Here is a 17,683-nt window from a genome sequence, read left to right on the forward strand (position 1 = left end):
ATGGGAAACTAGCAGGGGGCAGACCCACGATCCCAAGGCGCTTATAATAACATTTGATGCAGCTCAGCAAGAAAACTTCTACCTTGAAATGGGATACATAATATTCTGGTTAACGCGTTGCGGAGGGTGACAATCTCCCTACCATGTGCATTGAGGAGGAATATCGTCAAACAGTTCCAAACAAAAGCGTGGCATATCACCCCGTGGGGCCTGCGACGTCATCTACAACTGCCGATATTAGCTAATATTTTAACAAACAATTTCGCAAAGCCGCAATATATGCGGTCGAATCATTCATTCTGTCACAAGAATATATGTAATAATAATAATTCTATGAACTAATAGGCGACTTAAGAGTTAAAACTCAACATTTTTATGCCAGTCTAAAAATAAAATGTGTAATATGAGAACGTAGCATCATGATTTTGGCCCAAAGTTTCCTGTATGCGCGATCCTTGTCCAGGGAGCCCCTCTGACGCCAGGCTCGATGTAGTCCACTCCTCCCACAATTAACCTTTCTACTGACAACTTTCCTTGATGTTTCCGGATGGTGCTTAATTGGTGTTTAACAATGGATTAAACATTGTAAATTGGGATTTGAAATTTAGAAAACAAATTTCGTGATGGCTAATTCTGAATTATTACGGTAAGTTGTGATGTATAGATTTTAATTGATTAGCAAATTAATTGCAATACAGTTAAGTGAAATAGGGGAAAATATCAGAGAGAGTAAAGAAAATAAATCCATAAAACGCCTCCGAACTGGAGTTAGATAAATATGTATATACTGTTTAAACATCTGTAGAAAAAATTGTCCTGTTGCAGAAACAAGCTGGTCACAGGTGAGATGGCGTTGCCGGTCCTCCTGCTGGTGGTGTGTGCAGGATGGTGGCCGGAGGGCGTGGGTGGTAGCCTCATCAGGGTCAACCTCACCATAGCCCTCTCGGACACCACAAATGTCACCAAGACCGTCGATATCGATGAACGCAGCTTGAAGAGTTTTAACGTGACTCTGGAAGAGTTCTCTAATTCTCTCGTCCGGACAGATGCTTTCGGGAAGGTGGGTGTGGTGGTTGATGGGGGGAGTGGTGGTCCATGGGGGTGGGGGGGAGGGATGGTGGATGAGTGTGGTGGTGGTAGGTGTAGTAGTTGGTGAGTGTGATGGTTGGAGTTTATGGTGGTAGGTGAATGTGGTTGTGGGTAAAAGTAGTGGTCGGTGAGTAAGGTAGTGGGTGAATGTGGTAGTAGGTGAGTGTTGTGATGGTTTAGTATGGTGGTGCATGAATGTGGTGGTGGGTGAGTGTGGTGGGAGGCGAGTGTGGTGACAAGACTCGTGTGGTGACAGGACTCGTGTGATGGAGTGTGGTGCTATGACTCGTGTGGTGGAGTGTGGTGCTATGACTCGTGTGATTGAGTGTGGTGCTATGACTCGTGTGATGGAATGTGGTGCTATGACTCGTGTGGTGGAGTGTGGTGACAGGACTCGTGTGGTGCTATGACTCGTGTGGTGGAGTGTGGTGCTATGACTCGTGTGGTGGAGTGTGGTGCTATGACTCGTGTGGTGACAAGGACTCGCGAGTTAGTGTGTGTGATACCAGAGGTCTTGTGCAGGTGAAGGAGACAGTGGTGGGCGGTCGACACATCCCGCTTGAGTTGGCGATGAACAATGACATGGACTCCGTCGTCTACACTTTCGGTACTGTCGATGGAGGTAGCTGGTCCGTCAGCAACAACAACTTCACTAACATCACCATCGAGGATTTTAGAGGTAAGTCGGCAGCCAGTAAAATGAGTGTCTTGAACTGTGTGGATATGTTATGGAACATTAAATCTGTTGAGGCTGGATTCTAACAACCATTAATTGATTAATATAACCGAGTTTAATATGATGTGAATATATGAGAGAGATGCACATGTTAAACATGAGTGACACGTCCCTGTGGTGCAGATGACGAGACACTGAGACCAGTGGAGGTGACGCTGGAGTGGTCCCTGCCGCTCCCAGCCCTGCCGCGCCCCGTCAACGTCACCATGAGGTCTGCCACCCTCGAGGCCACCATACACCTCCACAACTCCACCGTCAGTACCTTGGTTGCCTTCCTCCTCCTCTGTATACCCAACATTAAAACAAAAGTTGATATATTGTACACGCTTCTTCAAATTTTTATAAACAGATTCTTAATCAAATTATCAATGTTCAAATAAGATACTTAGATGCAGGACAAGAATGTTAGCAATAATTAAGATATTCAACTTTATTCTCCATCTTTATCTTACGCCTGTTAGGCCCTATTTAAATTATGCAGTAAAGTTTTGAGAATCATTATTTAATCGACATAAATTATTCAGAAAACGTGCAGAGAAGGGTGACAAAATTAATCCCGGGAATTAGAAACCTCCCTTACGGTCACAGGCGAAAGGTTCCACATCAATTCCAACGGCAGGACGGTGGCATTTGGGCAACGTTTCTTCTCATCTGTTCACCAAACATAAAAACGTTGACTAACACGAATTTTTATGTATGGAAGGCATCAGCTTTGTATTGTTGCAGCTGGTGTCGCAGAAGGTGGATGGACACCTGGAGAAGAGCAACTGGGTACTGCTGGTGCCCTACACAGGGATCTACCTGAGGGTGGTGAACCCCTACACCCGCCTCCTCACCCTCGCCGCCTACTTCAACACTGAAGACTATTTTGCCGACTTGGAGCTGGTGGATACCTTAAGAAATCTCCAGCATGGCAGGGTGGCCTTAATATCGTCTTATGTAAGTGTGGGATAACTAACAGCACTTCCTAGTAGTGTCGAACAAAAAAGGCAATTGTTTATCTTGGTACCAGCAACGAACAGGGAGCTATTATTAGCTGAGGGGGTTATTTCAGGTCTCCGTTGAACAATAATATTCGTAGTGGATTCATAGAGAGAAGACGTAGTTTGTGACAGCAAAACCTTAACCGGGGTTTTAATTAAAAATCAAGAGTATCCCCATATCTATAGCGCATCCAATAGTATCAGCAGCTAGACGTAAATATATATTACTGCTTCTCGGCTTCAACTCAGTTATAAGTATCCTTGAGCGCCTGCACCCCCCCCCCCGCCCTTATCAGCAAAATTGTGTTTAATTAAAACAAAACAAGAATGTTGGAGAGGAATTTTAGCTAAAGGAATATGAAGGTCCAGTTCTTTAATACATTATATAATTCCAACCTCTCCACTGACGCCCGACTGATGGCTCAGAATAGAATAATTATACTAACTGGAAACTAGTCTCTCACAAATGTTCATGAAATGTCGAAATACTTTAAAAACATTTCTTATTACCGAAAATATTAGCTAAATATCTCAAATTTGCCTACAAGGTAATGAACATACCGAATACATCATATTTTAATACAGTTCATTACTTCTGTAACCTGATAAGCTAGGAGGACATTTGGGTCCATTCCTAGAACCATTATCGTGACCGTTATTAATATTGCTAAGACATGAAGACTAAACTACTCACCAAAAGATGAGACGACGACATTTCGGTCCGTCCTGGACCATTATCATGTTGATTGTGATGGGAGCGAGAGAGGTAAGGCAAGAGAAGGTATTGCCAAGACTGTAACTTGCTCAGTTAAAAGCCCACTGCTATTTAGTTTTGGAGCTCATAATATGCCTCACACTAAATATTGTATACTGCGTAAAGTCATGTTAATCAAACGAACGATGAAGCAAAGTTATACATTTTCTCCGGTCTCTAGCCTCTGCCTCTGAATTTAAGGTATGGAATAAATAAATATATTCTACTAAATTCTGAATAGTTTAGTTAATTTATAATGCACTTCACTCGTTTTGTGAGTGGTAGTACAGGTTACATACGAACCCGGGAATTGATCCACACTAAAGTGTGGCAGTAGTATAGTAGTTATGAGTGATACACATAAATATGTCTCCCCAGTACGACGCCTCAGGCCGGCTGGAAGCGTCGTCTAAAGCCGCCCTCACATCTCTCGGGTCCTTCGCCGCCCAACACCTCACCTTCAGGGACTGTTGGGCGTGGGCCTGGCTGGTGGGGGGCTCCACGCTGGCTGAGGGGCTGGTCACCAACGCTCATGGCACCACCAGTTTCCCACACTCACTAGACCTGCAGCTTGTCCTTCCTCCGCCCCCGCCATCCTCAGGTGATTTGGGTTTGCAACACATGTCTAGTAGGCCAATGGCTTTGTGCAAGACATTGAGTAGAAATAACAAGAAATTATAAAAAAAAACAATTAAATTTTGAGCCATCTCTTGGCTTTAACGAGAAAAATGTGTACAATATGTTGCAGAGCGTCTGTGCGACTCGTGGTCCGAGTTGTGGAGTAAACGACAACACTTTTGTGACGCGTATGACGGTTACGGCGACCTGTGCTCCTGCTGCACGCCCTTCACCCCGTCCACTAATACTACCACGGTGAGCACCACGCCCCCAGCATCACTATGCCCTTCCTCCAGCACCACGCCCCCAGCATCACTATGCCTTTCCTCCAGCACCACGCCCCCAGCATCACTATGCCCTTCCTCCAGCACCACGCCCCCAGCTTCACTATGCCCTTCCTCCAGCACCACACCCCCAGCATCATTATGCCCCTCCTCCAGCACCACGCCCCAGCATCAGTATGCCCCTCCTCCAGCATCACTATGCCCTTCCTCCAGCACCACGCCCCCAGCATCACTATGCCCTTCCTCCAGCACCACGCCCCCAGCATCACTATGCCCTTCCTCCAGCACCACGCCCCCAGCATCATTATGCCCCTCCTCCAGCACCACGCCCCAGCATCAGTATGCCCCTCCTCCAGCATCACTATGCCCTTCCTCCAGCACCACGCCCCCAGCATCACTATGCCCTTCCTCCAGCACCACGCCCCCAGCATCACTATGCCCTTCCTCCAGCACCACGCCCCCAGCATCACTATGCCCTTCCTCCAGCACCACGCCCCCAGCATCACTATGCCCTTCCTCCAGCACCACGCCCCCAGCATCACTATGCCCTTCCTCCAGCACCACGCCCCCAGCATCAGTATGCCCTTCCTCCAGCACCACGCCCCCAGCATCACTATGCCCTTCCTCCAGCACCACGCCCCCAGCATCACTATGCCCTTCCTCCAGCACCACGCCCCCAGCATCAGTATGCCCTTCCTCCAGCACCACGCCCCCAGCATCAGTATGCCCTTCCTCCAGCACCACGCCCCCAGCATCACTATGCCCTTCCTCTAGCACCACGCCCCCAGCATCACTATGTCCTTCCTCCAGCACCACGCCCCAAGCATCACTATGCCCTTCCTCCAGCACCACGCCCCCAGCATCACTATGCCTTTCCTCCAGCACCACTAAGCGCCACTATGCCCTTTCCCCAGCACCACTACGGTGAGCTGCCACGCCTTCCACAGCACCACCACAACCACGGTGACTACCTCCGTCACCAGCACCACGCTCCTCATTCAGACTACAGCGAGCACGATTTCTCTACCAAACCCACCCAACCCGGGAAGGAGATATATGTACTGTGGGAACTGGGATATACTTCTCAAGCAGACGAGGAGCCACAGTAACGTGGCTGAAATATGTTGACCAGACCACACACTAGAAACTGAAGGGACGACGACGTTTCGGTCCGTCCTGGACCATGCTCAAGTCGATTGTGATCCTTACACTTCTCAATGTTTACATATACTTGTCAGTTGGTCCCCAAGCTCTTGCACTTACAAAACGGTGACTATGGTGAAGTGATTTTTAGTTCTTCATGCCTGTTGTACCTGTTGCGTTATAATTGAACTATTCTGACCGTTCGAAATGTTTGTCGTTGATAAGTATTAAGGCCAACACCAAACTTCCAGTTCCAAGCCACCCAACATGCAATACTCGACCACCAATACAACTGTAGCAGAATTAAAAAAATAGAGCTGATACAGAACGAGGCTATGAGGATTATTCTTGGATGTCAAAGAAATGCAATGATTGAAATAATGAGAATGGAATTAAATTTACAGAGTGTGTGTGATAGAGTCCGTGACATTAACACTAGAGTAGCTATTCGTTTCATGCGGAGAAAAGGAGGGGATAAGCTGTTTGAGAGCGTTCAGACCTGCTTGAGTGACGTACACACTTCCAGGAAACTGAGGGAGACACGCTACACGAGGGGATTAGCTCATGACCTCAGGGAATACGATGTACTTGACTGCTGTAAACCCTCTCGACAGTGTAATAGGTCTGCTCCCTGGAAAGTACAGAAAATAGACGTCGAAATTGTACCCCTCAATGTGAAAAAGATTCATCATGAAACGGGACAATTACGGTGTATGTATGGAAGCATGATATCCCGGTTACCAAGAGGCAACAGTTTACATGTATATTGCGACGGGTCGGTGGCGGAGGATGGCAGGGCAGGGTGTGGTGTCCTCATAAGGGAATATACAGAGTTTGGGACTGTGGACAGGAAAATTGAACTCCGGCTTAGTAATTATATATCATCCACACAAGCTGAACTGCAGGCCATTCTGGCGTGTTTGGAGGAAGTACGTCATGACGGCAAAAATGTTTTTGTATTTGTCGATAGCCGAGGAGCACTGGAGTCCTTAAACAGTCGAAACCCAGTCTTCATGTCTATAGTTGAGGATTGTAAGAGAAGAATAGCTGAGATACAGCTGAAAGGTCATAGTGTGAAATTCATGTGGATTCCATCTCATGTTGGAATAGTGCTCAACGAGGTGGCGGATGACTTGGCCAAACGTGCCACATCAAAACCACAAATTGACATTGAATGTGAATTCACAATGAGACAAATAAGAAGCAAAATCAGAAATATTCAGGCACAGGCAGGAGTGGAGAGGAGAGGGATAATGTATGAGAGAAGTCTAACCATGCAACACTACATGTATGTGAGTCAAAACACCCTTTTCACTTATGGTAAAAGGAGAAATGCTTGGAGTGACTCTGTGTACATGCGGCTCAGGCTTGGGTACAAATATTACTGGGAATATGGGATAGGCGTTCATGATAATGACACGAAGTGTAAACTATGTGGTATGTTAAGGTCTCACACCCTTGCCCATTATGTTCTTGATTGTCCGTTGATTAATGTATATAGAAACACTGAGATAAGGACTGTTCCTGAGCAAATAGCCTGGATGTGTCACAAAGGAAAGGTTGATGATATTCTTGAGAGATATAAGAATTTTGCACCAAGACTGTAATATTTTGTTGAATTATCCGTATAACTAGGTCATAAAAGTATTTGTGTACGTCTGATACCATACCACTTGTGAAGGAGGAAATGTACATGTTTATCTCTCAGAATGTTTGGTAACAGGTTTATTGTTTGTGATGTGTGTCTATGTATGTACTAACACGTTGTACTGAACGGGGTGAGAATAGCTTGAGCTACCTCATCCCTTTGTGTGTATTTTACCTCAATAAACTTATTTCAATTTCAATTTCAATACAACTGTACATCACATATGAAATTTACTGATCCTTATTTGTATATCATATCCTTTTGTCCCAGAAAACTATCAGTAAACTGCATATATTTACTCTTACGTTACTTTCCAATACCCACACTTAACCCACAACAGACGTCTATTGAACTTCTCAACAATGAAGACCTTGCAGTGCCTACGATGTCTTACGGTAAGGTCCATATCTAGCCTTAAGTAATTATATAATGTATAGTATCTGTGCATGGAATGAACAAAATATGGACGTTTTGTACTACTTATTTTGTAGAGCCCGAGAAAGAAGGCAACAACCAAGCCTAATCTTTCCTAGACCTAGTATAGTGCATATGTGCTATTGTTGTCCCCTAACTTCTCTTGCCACTTCGGGGGGGGGGGGTATAGGGTGTTTATGTAGCTTCAGGGCACCAATCCCCCCAGCCACAGGGCATAACGAGAAGGCACCCCTAAGGAATTAGAACTAAGAGTGCAGATTACGCCTATGATATACTAGGCTATTTCAGTTTTTGTTATGCCTTTTAATATACCAACAATACAAAACATGGACTATTTTAGATGAAGCAGTTCATATTCCGCACATTCCATCTGCATTCACTATAGGTACCATGATTTTTGTAGAATGACTTCTGAAATTTGTCATTAAAATATATTCTTTACCTCGAAACATGTGTATTTGCAGGGCGTACCACGCGAGGAGCTGGGAGTGGTAGTGGTCGCAAGCAACAGGCCACGATACCTCTACAGGTAGGTCTCTCTCTTCTGTGGTGGAAAATCATATAACCTAATTAACCCTGAACTTTAAGTTTGCAATCTTTTTTTTCCGTACATTGATATTTTTGCTGTGTAAACATTGCCGGTGACTACGTCCACCTGCAGGTTATTGCGACAGCTGCTAACACAGGTCGGGGTGGTGGTCGAGCAGGTGTTGGTGTCGGTGGACGGGGAGTGTGTGGAGACCATCAAGCTGCTGGAGGTGTTGGGTCTCAGGTGGCTGGTGCACGCCCCGGAGGGCTCCTTGTCACCCCGGATATCCAGGTAAGACCACGCACATGCTAGGATAGTCATGTTAAAAGTATATATATATATATATATATATATATTAAAATAGCATGCACGTTTCGGGCAATATTCCATATAGATAAGTGTTAATAGGCAAAATTTAGTTTCCAGAAACATACTATAGCCGATAGACTGGTCTTATAAATAAATCAAGACTTAGCAAAATAGTAATTATGGTCTTTAAAACAAATTGTAATGTATAGACGCGGTCATGAATGTGGTATTACAGACACGTGAGGTTCGCGCTGTTCCACGCCCTGGAGGAGGTGTCTGCTGACAAGATCATCGTGCTGGAGGAAGACCTCATCCTCGCCCCTGACTTCTTCTCGTCAGTGGCTTCTTCGCCGCCACTCCTGGCGGTGACCTTTTGCTATACTTTGTGGAATATGATTAATTACTTTCATAGATAAGATTTCAAAGATTAATTACTTTCATAGATAAGATTTCAAAGATTAATTACTTTCATAGATAGCGTGTTAACGGCGTTTATGGCAATATTGCACATTGTTCTACATTTATGGGGCATGTACTTAAATTTGATAATTGCAAAATATGTTGTGCAATTTAACGCATATTTATTGAAAATTTACTGATACAATAATGCTTACGTGCATTATTTTACCATGTAGTGTCTCTAATATATGAATATTAGACACACTATATAGCAGCGTGTTTTAGGGCAAACATGGCTCTAAATAATCTATATAACCTGTCCCAGAACATCGTTTAAAGCCTAAAGCCCAACGTAATCAACAATTGCCAATGCTTACACCATTAAACTCGCAGTACAAACAAAGTAACGCATCCAAGAGCTGAAGTTCACCTTCCGCCACCACAGATGTATAACTAGGAAGACAAGTACACACTCACAGATCTGCCACCACCATTCAAAGGGTAAATAAGAAGAGTTTACAAGTATCCACTTTAGTGATGGTCAGTAGTGTTCACCAGTGGTATTTACAGGTATATGCAGCAGACGGCCGTATTGCTTGACCGGGATCCTTCACTTTACGCCGTGTCCGCCTACTCCCACTTCTCCTACGCCCACACAGCCCACGATCCCACCCGCCTCAATCGGGTGCACTCTCTCCCCGCTTACGGCTGGATGGTCAAGAGGAGTTTCCTGAGGGAGACGCTGCCCAAGTGGCCTCCCGTCTCTGTGGTAATGTATGATGCACTTGGGCACATTGAGGGAATATATGCAACAAATTCCACTCTTCCGGGGGAATTTATGCAAAAAATAAAAAAGCCAGACAGACTATCCAATAATATTTAGTTTTCTGATATATTAAAAAGAAATCGGTAACACGGATTCCCCAGGAAGCTCACTCTCCTTGGTGGGTTCCCGACTCCCACAGACAACTGACTGGGACTATTGGATGGGGTGTGGACTGGTGCGACGCGGCCGGGAGCTGGTCATTCCAGAGGTCTCCCGCACTACTCATGCTGGACTATCCGGCACTCACTTCTCTGGACAACTCGCCAAACGACGCTTCTCGAACAAGCCTCTCTCACACGACCCCAACACCCTAGTTAACCTCACATCGTAAGTCTACTACACTTTGTGGCGAGTCTCGCCGTGCAAGTTCCCTTCACTTCATCATGGAGCATTTAAGAGAGGAGGGCACTGTTAGCATTTTCCGCATTGACAGCACATACAGTATAATTAAGAGTTAGTTTAAGGTGTCGTGTGGCGTAGTTGGCTCACAACCGAACGATCCCGGGTTCGATCAGGACGAGGTGTTCGTGCACTTTTCCTTACACCTAATACTTTTGGTTACCCAGCAGTAAATAGCAACTGGAATTTGAACCCCAGGCCATATATGTATGCAATGGGTGCCAGGAAATACAATTCGCCCTACACCACAGAAACCTTGCTTGTTACGTGTGACATTCCTAACCCCATTTAACACTACTAACGTCCTACCCACGATATCTTTAACAATATTATGCAATATCACAAGTTCTACTTCATATTATATTTGCCTTCACATTAGTTACTTACAAATAAATTGCACATATTTGCCGTTCTTTTTTACATACAACCCTTCCCCCCCTCCACCAACAATTTTTTTTTGTTCCCTTAATTAGTAGGCATCTTGAGTGATGCATTTATAGTTTTCATTTATTTATGAATTACTTAGTACTATGCATCCATAATAGGCTTTTCTTTATACTTCATATATTTTCGTTTTCTTTATCAGAAAATGTAATAAATATTTTGAATTAACAACGAATTTAGAAGCAAGAGCAGGAATACTGAATTTTGGTTGTCGATGAAGACAACTCAAAGCACTGACACGATGTGTTGCAGTGTGGACAGGAAGGTGTACGAGAGAGAGCTGAGAGACTTGCTGGTCAGGGCCCTGCCTCTGAACATCACTAACCCATACAACTTCACTTTCCCTGTCCATGTGAGTATCTTATCTTCTCTGTGCACGTAAGTACCTGCCCTGCCTACCACGGGTGTAAATAAGGGTTAAATTGCTCAAAATCTTATATCTAGGAAAGTTCTTCACTGATTGCTTTGAAATTTTGACACAATGTTGCATTCGAATACTCGCGTGTTTGTATATACCTACTATGTAGATGTGTATACATCTACATAGAAGGTGTATACACATCTGGTGGAATGGTGGGGGGACGGGGGAGGGTAGGGAGTTCTAGAGTCGGCAAACCAGACAATCTCTATATCTCCACAGACAATGGAACAACAAAAAATATTGTATACCCACAAGCATTGTGAAATTAAACGTATTAGAAATGTGTGCTTTCTCTTTTCTTTCTTTTCCATTTAACCAGACTGAGCCACAGCAACGCGTGGCCGGGTACAGCTAGTTTAAATATAAATTCTTATTCATCTTGTCTTCTTGTGTCCTCTGTTTTTGTCTCAGGCTTCCCAATATTGATTCCACATTAAACTCACCCAGTACAAATAATTTTACTTTATGTCCAAGTACGCTTTTTTTATTTTTATTTTATCCTAATTATGGAGTTTTTTCCTGGTGGTGCTTTTAAGGGCGGAGTGTATGCTGCTTGTGTCAAGATGATGAGCTCCAGCGACATCGTCGCTTTCAAGGTCCTCGCTGATGTATGTAAAACTGTCACAGTATGTCTCATATTACTTATCTAAAACCCAAATGTAAAGTCATCCAAGTAAATGTGTAAATTTGAGGAATTTCAAAACGAACCCAAAGTCTTTAGTATGTTTTCATTTGTCCCCAGGCTTTACAGGTGTGGAACCAGGACTTGAGGGATCATCACTATGGCTTGTGGAGAATACCCTTCCACCGTGCCATCATTCTCATCATAGGAATCCCATATTCAAAGTACAGGTAATTTGTTTTCAATATAATATGTTTTTATCTACGTTAGTTTAGCCATGCATTTATTAATCACTCATTAGGCTTCGGGTAAATATGTGGTACAATGCATTACTGAAACGCTTCTTATATTTCTTTTCAGTAGCTTTTTTATCATTATTACAATTATTATTGAAATTTTATTATTAATAATACAAATAATATTATTATATCGTCTTATCATAAGATTATACAAAAAATACAGATATCCAACCCATCAATTACTGTATTAGGAAGGAGAAATTTATGAAAATCTTTCCTGCACAATACATGTGAAATTGTTTCAGACAAATGTGCTAAGAAACTGGCAAGTCTGAGAAAGATAGCTTATTATCTATAACATGCTAAGAGCCCTACAGTGGTCTCCCTGCAGATCGACGTTCGATCCCAGTCTGTCCAAGTGGTAGGGCACTATTCCTCTCCTTCGTCCTATTCAAAATTATTGTCATCATACCCATTCGAACGCCAAGTGCTATATAGTCATAATAGCTTAGTGCTTTCTCCTAATAATTATCAATCTTATCTATCCCGGTTTGCATTTGTAGACTGATTTGGATATATGCGTATTTTGGTCCCAGTCTGTCGAAGTGGTAGGGCACTATTCCTCTCCTTCGTCCTATTCAAAATTATTGTCATCATACCCATTCGAACGCCAAGTGCTATATAGTCATAATAGCTTAGTGCTTTCTCCTAATAATTATCAATCTTATCTATCCCGGTTTGCATTTGTAGACTGATTTGGATATATGCGTATTTTGGATGTTTCAGTACTTGAGATGTAAACGTTTCAGTGTGGCTGTTAACATTTGTCAGGATAACATCTCTCTCAGTCTCAGTGTTAATCTTAGTGTGCACTGCCCAATGGTCCGGTTGACCAGCATAGCTCAGAGGACATTAGACGAGTCTTTCTGCCAGACCTCTGATGTCAAGTGATGATCTTGACAAATGTATAATGTAATGATGGTCCTTTAAACCAAAGATGCCTACGAATGTGTCCAATACTCGAGCTTGATGGGATTGAGCTTTGGCTCTTTGGTCCCGGCTCTCAACTGTCAATAAATGTATGTACATTGGTTTGATATTATTATTATTGTAGTTGTTCTTATTACTGTTATTATTACTTCCAGTTACGGCTACATGAAAGATCATTGCCCTGTGTTGAAGGTGAAGAAGAAACACTACGAGCACATGATGGAAAACTACTTGGACCAAACCTACCACTTTCTGGAGCACGGGAATCACGACTACCTGAATATATTGAAGTTCTCACATGACCAACCTTACCCGGGTTTGGACTCACAGAAGCTCTCCACAGGGCTCTGTGGCGCTGCTGCTGCAGGCGAGGCTACCAGCGCTGATAATATACTTGAAGACCAGCACACATATAACAATGTATATGTTGAGGACCCGCACAATTATGCCAGTACACCAATTAGAGATGTGTCCAATTATACTAGTACACCGGCTGGAGATGAGTCTCATTATACCAGTGCACGAGCGGAAGATCGGTCCAATTATACCAGTACGCCAGATGATGCGTTTAATTATACCAGTGCACTAGCTGAAGACCAGTCCAATTATACCAGTGAGCCAGTTGAAAATGCGTCCAATTATACCAGTGAGCCAGTTAAAGATGCGTCCAATTATACCAGTGAGCCAGTTGAAGATGCGTCCAATTATACCAGTGAGCCAGTTGAAGATGCGTCCAATTATACCAGTGAGCCAGTTGAAGATGCGTCCAATTATACCAGTGCATCTGTTGAAGATCGACTCATTTATACCAGTACGCCAGTTGATGATCGTCCCAATATATCAAAAAGCCATTTGGAGAGCTGTTCAATTATATCAGTGAACCAATTGAAGACAAGTCCAATTATACTCGCGCACCTGTTGGAGACTCGCCCAGTTATACCAGACCTCCTGCTGAAGATTTTTTCAATTATACCAACATAACTTTTGAACACCACTCTAATTATACCAACACCAGGACCTCATTTAAAGACCAGCCAACTTATGCAGGTAGACCTACATCAGTCAAGAGCAAATTCAATTTTACCAGTGCACCAGTTGAAGAGTGATCCTATTACACCAATACTTCAGTTGAAGACTGGGTCATTTATGACAATAGCTCGCATCCTGTTCAAAGTATAGATCAACCGGCACTCTTTCTCCCACTCGGTGTGAAGCAGTTAGTAAAACTGCAAGCGGGAACAAGTTAATATATTAGTGTGAACAATTGGATAGTGACGAATCGGGTTATATAATTTTGGACTAATAATTATTGTAAGCGTTTAAGATCCGAGCAAAATCTTGGTATTAAATATAAAAATGCGAAACGTATATGATAAAATATTATAAGAAATTTATTGAGAAACCCAACAACTCCATTTACAGAAGAAGCAAAGGACACAGATATTTACCAAAACAGGACATATTAAGGTAGAAGTGATCGCACAAAGCCTATTACCAGAGTCTATATATATATATATATATATATTCCTTCCCTGCCCACCATTATATTCCTATTCCTTTCGCAAGGTCACTCCTTACTTTCTCTCCTGAGAATGTAAGGAGTGACCTTGCGAAACGCATCCCTAGGTGTCAGACCAAAAATAAAAGTGTGAAAATGAACTTTGGAGAGTTAATTTGTCATCTTCCCCTGACAGTGAAGAAAAACATAAGAAATATTCGGAGGTTCCTGTTAGAATCTTACCCTTTCGGTCATATTCCACAACATATGTTTGCAAGAAAGACACTCGCCTGGCGTTCCGCGAGCGCTATGTCATGGGTTCGTATCCTGGCCGGGGAGGATTTACTGGGCGCAATTCCTTAACTGTAGCCTCTGTTTAACGCAACAGTAAAATGTGTACTTGGATGAAAAAACGATTCTTCGCGGCAGGGGATCGTATTCCAGGGACCATAGGATTAAGGACTTGCCCGAAAACGCTACGCGTACTAGTGGCTGTACAAGAATGTAACAACTCTTGTATATATCTCAAAAAAAAAAAAAAAGACTGCTACCAATATATATATATATATATATATATAATATATATATATATATATATATATATATATATATATATATATATATATATATAGTTTTCAGTTATATACATATATATACATATACATATATATATATATATATATATATATATATATATATATATATATATATATATATATATATATATGTATATGTATATATATGTATATAACTGAAAACTCACACCCCAGAAGTGACTCGAACCCATACTGCCAGGAGCAACGCAACTGGTATGTACAGGACGCCTTAATCCACTTGACCATCACGACCGGACATAAGGAAGTGATAGCCGAAGTTATTTGAACCACTTCCCCGCCGGCACTCGGATGATAATCTTGGGCATAGCATTTTATCAAATCACCTCATTCTTTGGGGCACACGTGAAGAACACAAATGCGAACAAGCCTGAATGATCCCCAGGACTATATGCAACTGAAAACTCACACCCCAGTCACTTCTGGGGTGTGAGTTTTCCCAGCAGCACCCAGTCTTTAATTTGGCACCTTTGTGGCACCTTGGTATAAGCCTAACATGTATATATACACTGGCTGCCTGTCCCCCTACATAATGATTTATTATTACCTATTATTTTATCATTTAATTTAAATATTAAATAAAATAATTAATTTAATTATTATAGTAAGTACTTAATAATTTAATAATAAGTAGTAAGTACATAAAATGATTAAAAAGTACAGTTTAGGAGATTCCTAAGATTGGAATTCACTACCAATTTTCAATATCAAGTATTTTTAGTATGAAATGCTGTTATTATATGCATAAATTGTTGTTTTAATAATATTACGCTTAACCACTTGGCCTGGACGGTAGAGCGACGGTCTCGTTTCTACAGGTCCGCGTTCAATCCCCGACCGCCCAAGAGGTTGGGCACCATTCCTTTCCCCCGTTCCATCCCAAATCCGTATCCTGATCCCTTCGGAGTGCTATATAGTCGTAATGGCTTGGCGCTTTCATTTGATAGTTCCCCCACCCCCCCTGAATAATATTACGAGAGCAGTATTTACGGGCTATTCATGCCGTGCCACCTCTTGGGTGGCTTAATCTTCATCAATCGAGAGCAGTACGTCCTAACCAGACGTTATATGATGATATCCTGAACAGTTGATAAATAAAAGTAATTGCGGAACTCCAGTTATCTAATACTTATCATAAATGGTATAAAAAAAAAACTTATCATAAGCCAAGGGATTTGTAGTTCAGTGTTTAAGGGAATTCGGAAGTAATAATAACAGCTGATGCCATCTGTCGGCAGAAGAGAACACTATCAACTGGCAGGTCAACAGTAGCCATAAGATACAGCTTACGCCATCTGTTGACATCAAATTACACTTATAACAAATTACCCTACAAAATACCACTAACGCCATCTAGTTTTTTTCCAACGCACTATAAATAGCCAAACAGCAACCCATAAGGTGGGTTGTTGTGCTCGGGTAGGAGGTTCCAAGCTCCGCCCACAAGTGGTATGGGGTGCATAATAAATGGCATATCATTGGTAGATATTCTTTGTTGACATTCACACAACAGCCAATCACAGGAAGGGATCAGCTAAAGGCTCCATCCACTTAATAAATCATCTTTATTCAGCACACCATCCTTGCTTATGACATTCTGCTTCAACTTTAATCTACCTAAAAAGTGAAATGTTAAGTATTTAAAAGTATTAATATAGTGATAATTAAATACTGCAGGATGTAACGAGTGTTACAGAAACATGGGCTGGCTACCTAACTTGTGACGTCATCAGTGGGGGTTGCCTCACACAAATAATATCGGCGATACAATGCCTCCTTCCTCTTATTGGTCTACATTATTCAGTTAGATGGAAATTTCTGTCTTGTATAAAACAGAAATTGTTGTTCTTTTGTACAACAACAAGGTTATTGAGCAAAAGGATGTATTTCTTATTTTATTCATATAAGCGTTGGCATTCACAAGATGGTATGGGGTGCATAATAAATAAAATGGTGGCATATCATTGGTAGAAACTCTTTGTTGACATTCACACAACAGCCAATCACAGGAAGGGATCAGCTATAGGTGCCATCCACTTAGTAAATCATCTTATAGTTCAGCCCACCAGTTCTGCTTATGGAATTCTGCTTTAACTTTAATTTACCCAAAAAGTGAAGTGTTAAGTATTTAAAGTGTTAATAAAGTGATAATTAAATATTGCAGGATATAATAAATGTTATATAAAAATGGGTTGGCTACCTAACTTGTGACGTTATTATTGGGGATTGCCATGACACAAATAATGATACACTGCTCTGCCCTCTTATTCGAGTAAATTATTCAGTTAGATGGAGATTTCTGTCAGGTGCAAAACAGAAATTGTTGTTCTTTTTCACAACACCCTTGTTGTTGTGCACAAGGACCTATTTCTTAGTTTAAATTTTATTCATAAAGAAGTGTTGGTATTCCCCGCAACAGCCAATCACAGGAAGGTATTTCTGGAAGCTCGGCCTCCTTATGGACTCAGCATATCGATCTAGCTCATGGCTCTCTGTTTCATCTCTTGTATATACAAACTATGACTTTTTCCATTACTGTTAAATTAATAATATGAGATATAGAAGTTTTTACACAAAATGGCTATATTCTGTCATTAAATGGACTTTGTTTGGTATACATACATACATACACCAATTTATTACCATTCATCCATTATTAATTTCAGGAAATGTATATGTTTATCTCTCAGAATGTTTGGTAAT

At 42.1% G+C, this 17,683-nt stretch overlaps 1 protein-coding gene across 1 annotated transcript; it reads left to right on the forward strand.

The window, feature by feature from the left end:
- Positions 1–822: 822 nt before the first annotated feature.
- LOC123765623 (protein O-linked-mannose beta-1,2-N-acetylglucosaminyltransferase 1) lies at positions 823–14,499 on the forward strand. The gene is made up of 15 exons (XM_045754297.2): positions 823–1,060; positions 1,612–1,768; positions 1,949–2,079; positions 2,552–2,764; positions 3,941–4,163; positions 4,311–4,435; positions 8,155–8,219; positions 8,352–8,510; positions 8,764–8,862; positions 9,498–9,696; positions 9,893–10,080; positions 10,849–10,948; positions 11,554–11,625; positions 11,760–11,869; positions 13,024–14,499. The coding sequence occupies exons 1-15, from the start codon at positions 848–850 to the stop codon at positions 13,847–13,849; spliced, it is 2,880 nt and encodes a 959-aa protein (XP_045610253.2). The 5' UTR covers positions 823–847; the 3' UTR covers positions 13,850–14,499.
- Positions 14,500–17,683: the final 3,184 nt, after the last annotated feature.

Source organism: Procambarus clarkii, chromosome 30 (genome assembly GCF_040958095.1).
Source record: "Procambarus clarkii isolate CNS0578487 chromosome 30, FALCON_Pclarkii_2.0, whole genome shotgun sequence".
In the NCBI taxonomy this organism is placed as follows: Eukaryota; Metazoa; Arthropoda; class Malacostraca; order Decapoda; family Cambaridae; genus Procambarus; species Procambarus clarkii.

Bases quoted from the DNA above. Each gene is read 5' to 3' on its own strand.
- LOC123765623 (XM_045754297.2), top strand. From the start codon at position 848: ATGGCGTTGCCGGTCCTCCTGCTGGTGGTGTGTGCAGGATGGTGGCCG. The intron at 1,061-1,611 runs GTGGGTGTGGTG...GGTCTTGTGCAG, and splicing joins GGACAGATGCTTTCGGGAAG to GTGAAGGAGACAGTGGTGGG. The intron at 1,769-1,948 runs GTAAGTCGGCAG...CCTGTGGTGCAG, and splicing joins CACCATCGAGGATTTTAGAG to ATGACGAGACACTGAGACCA.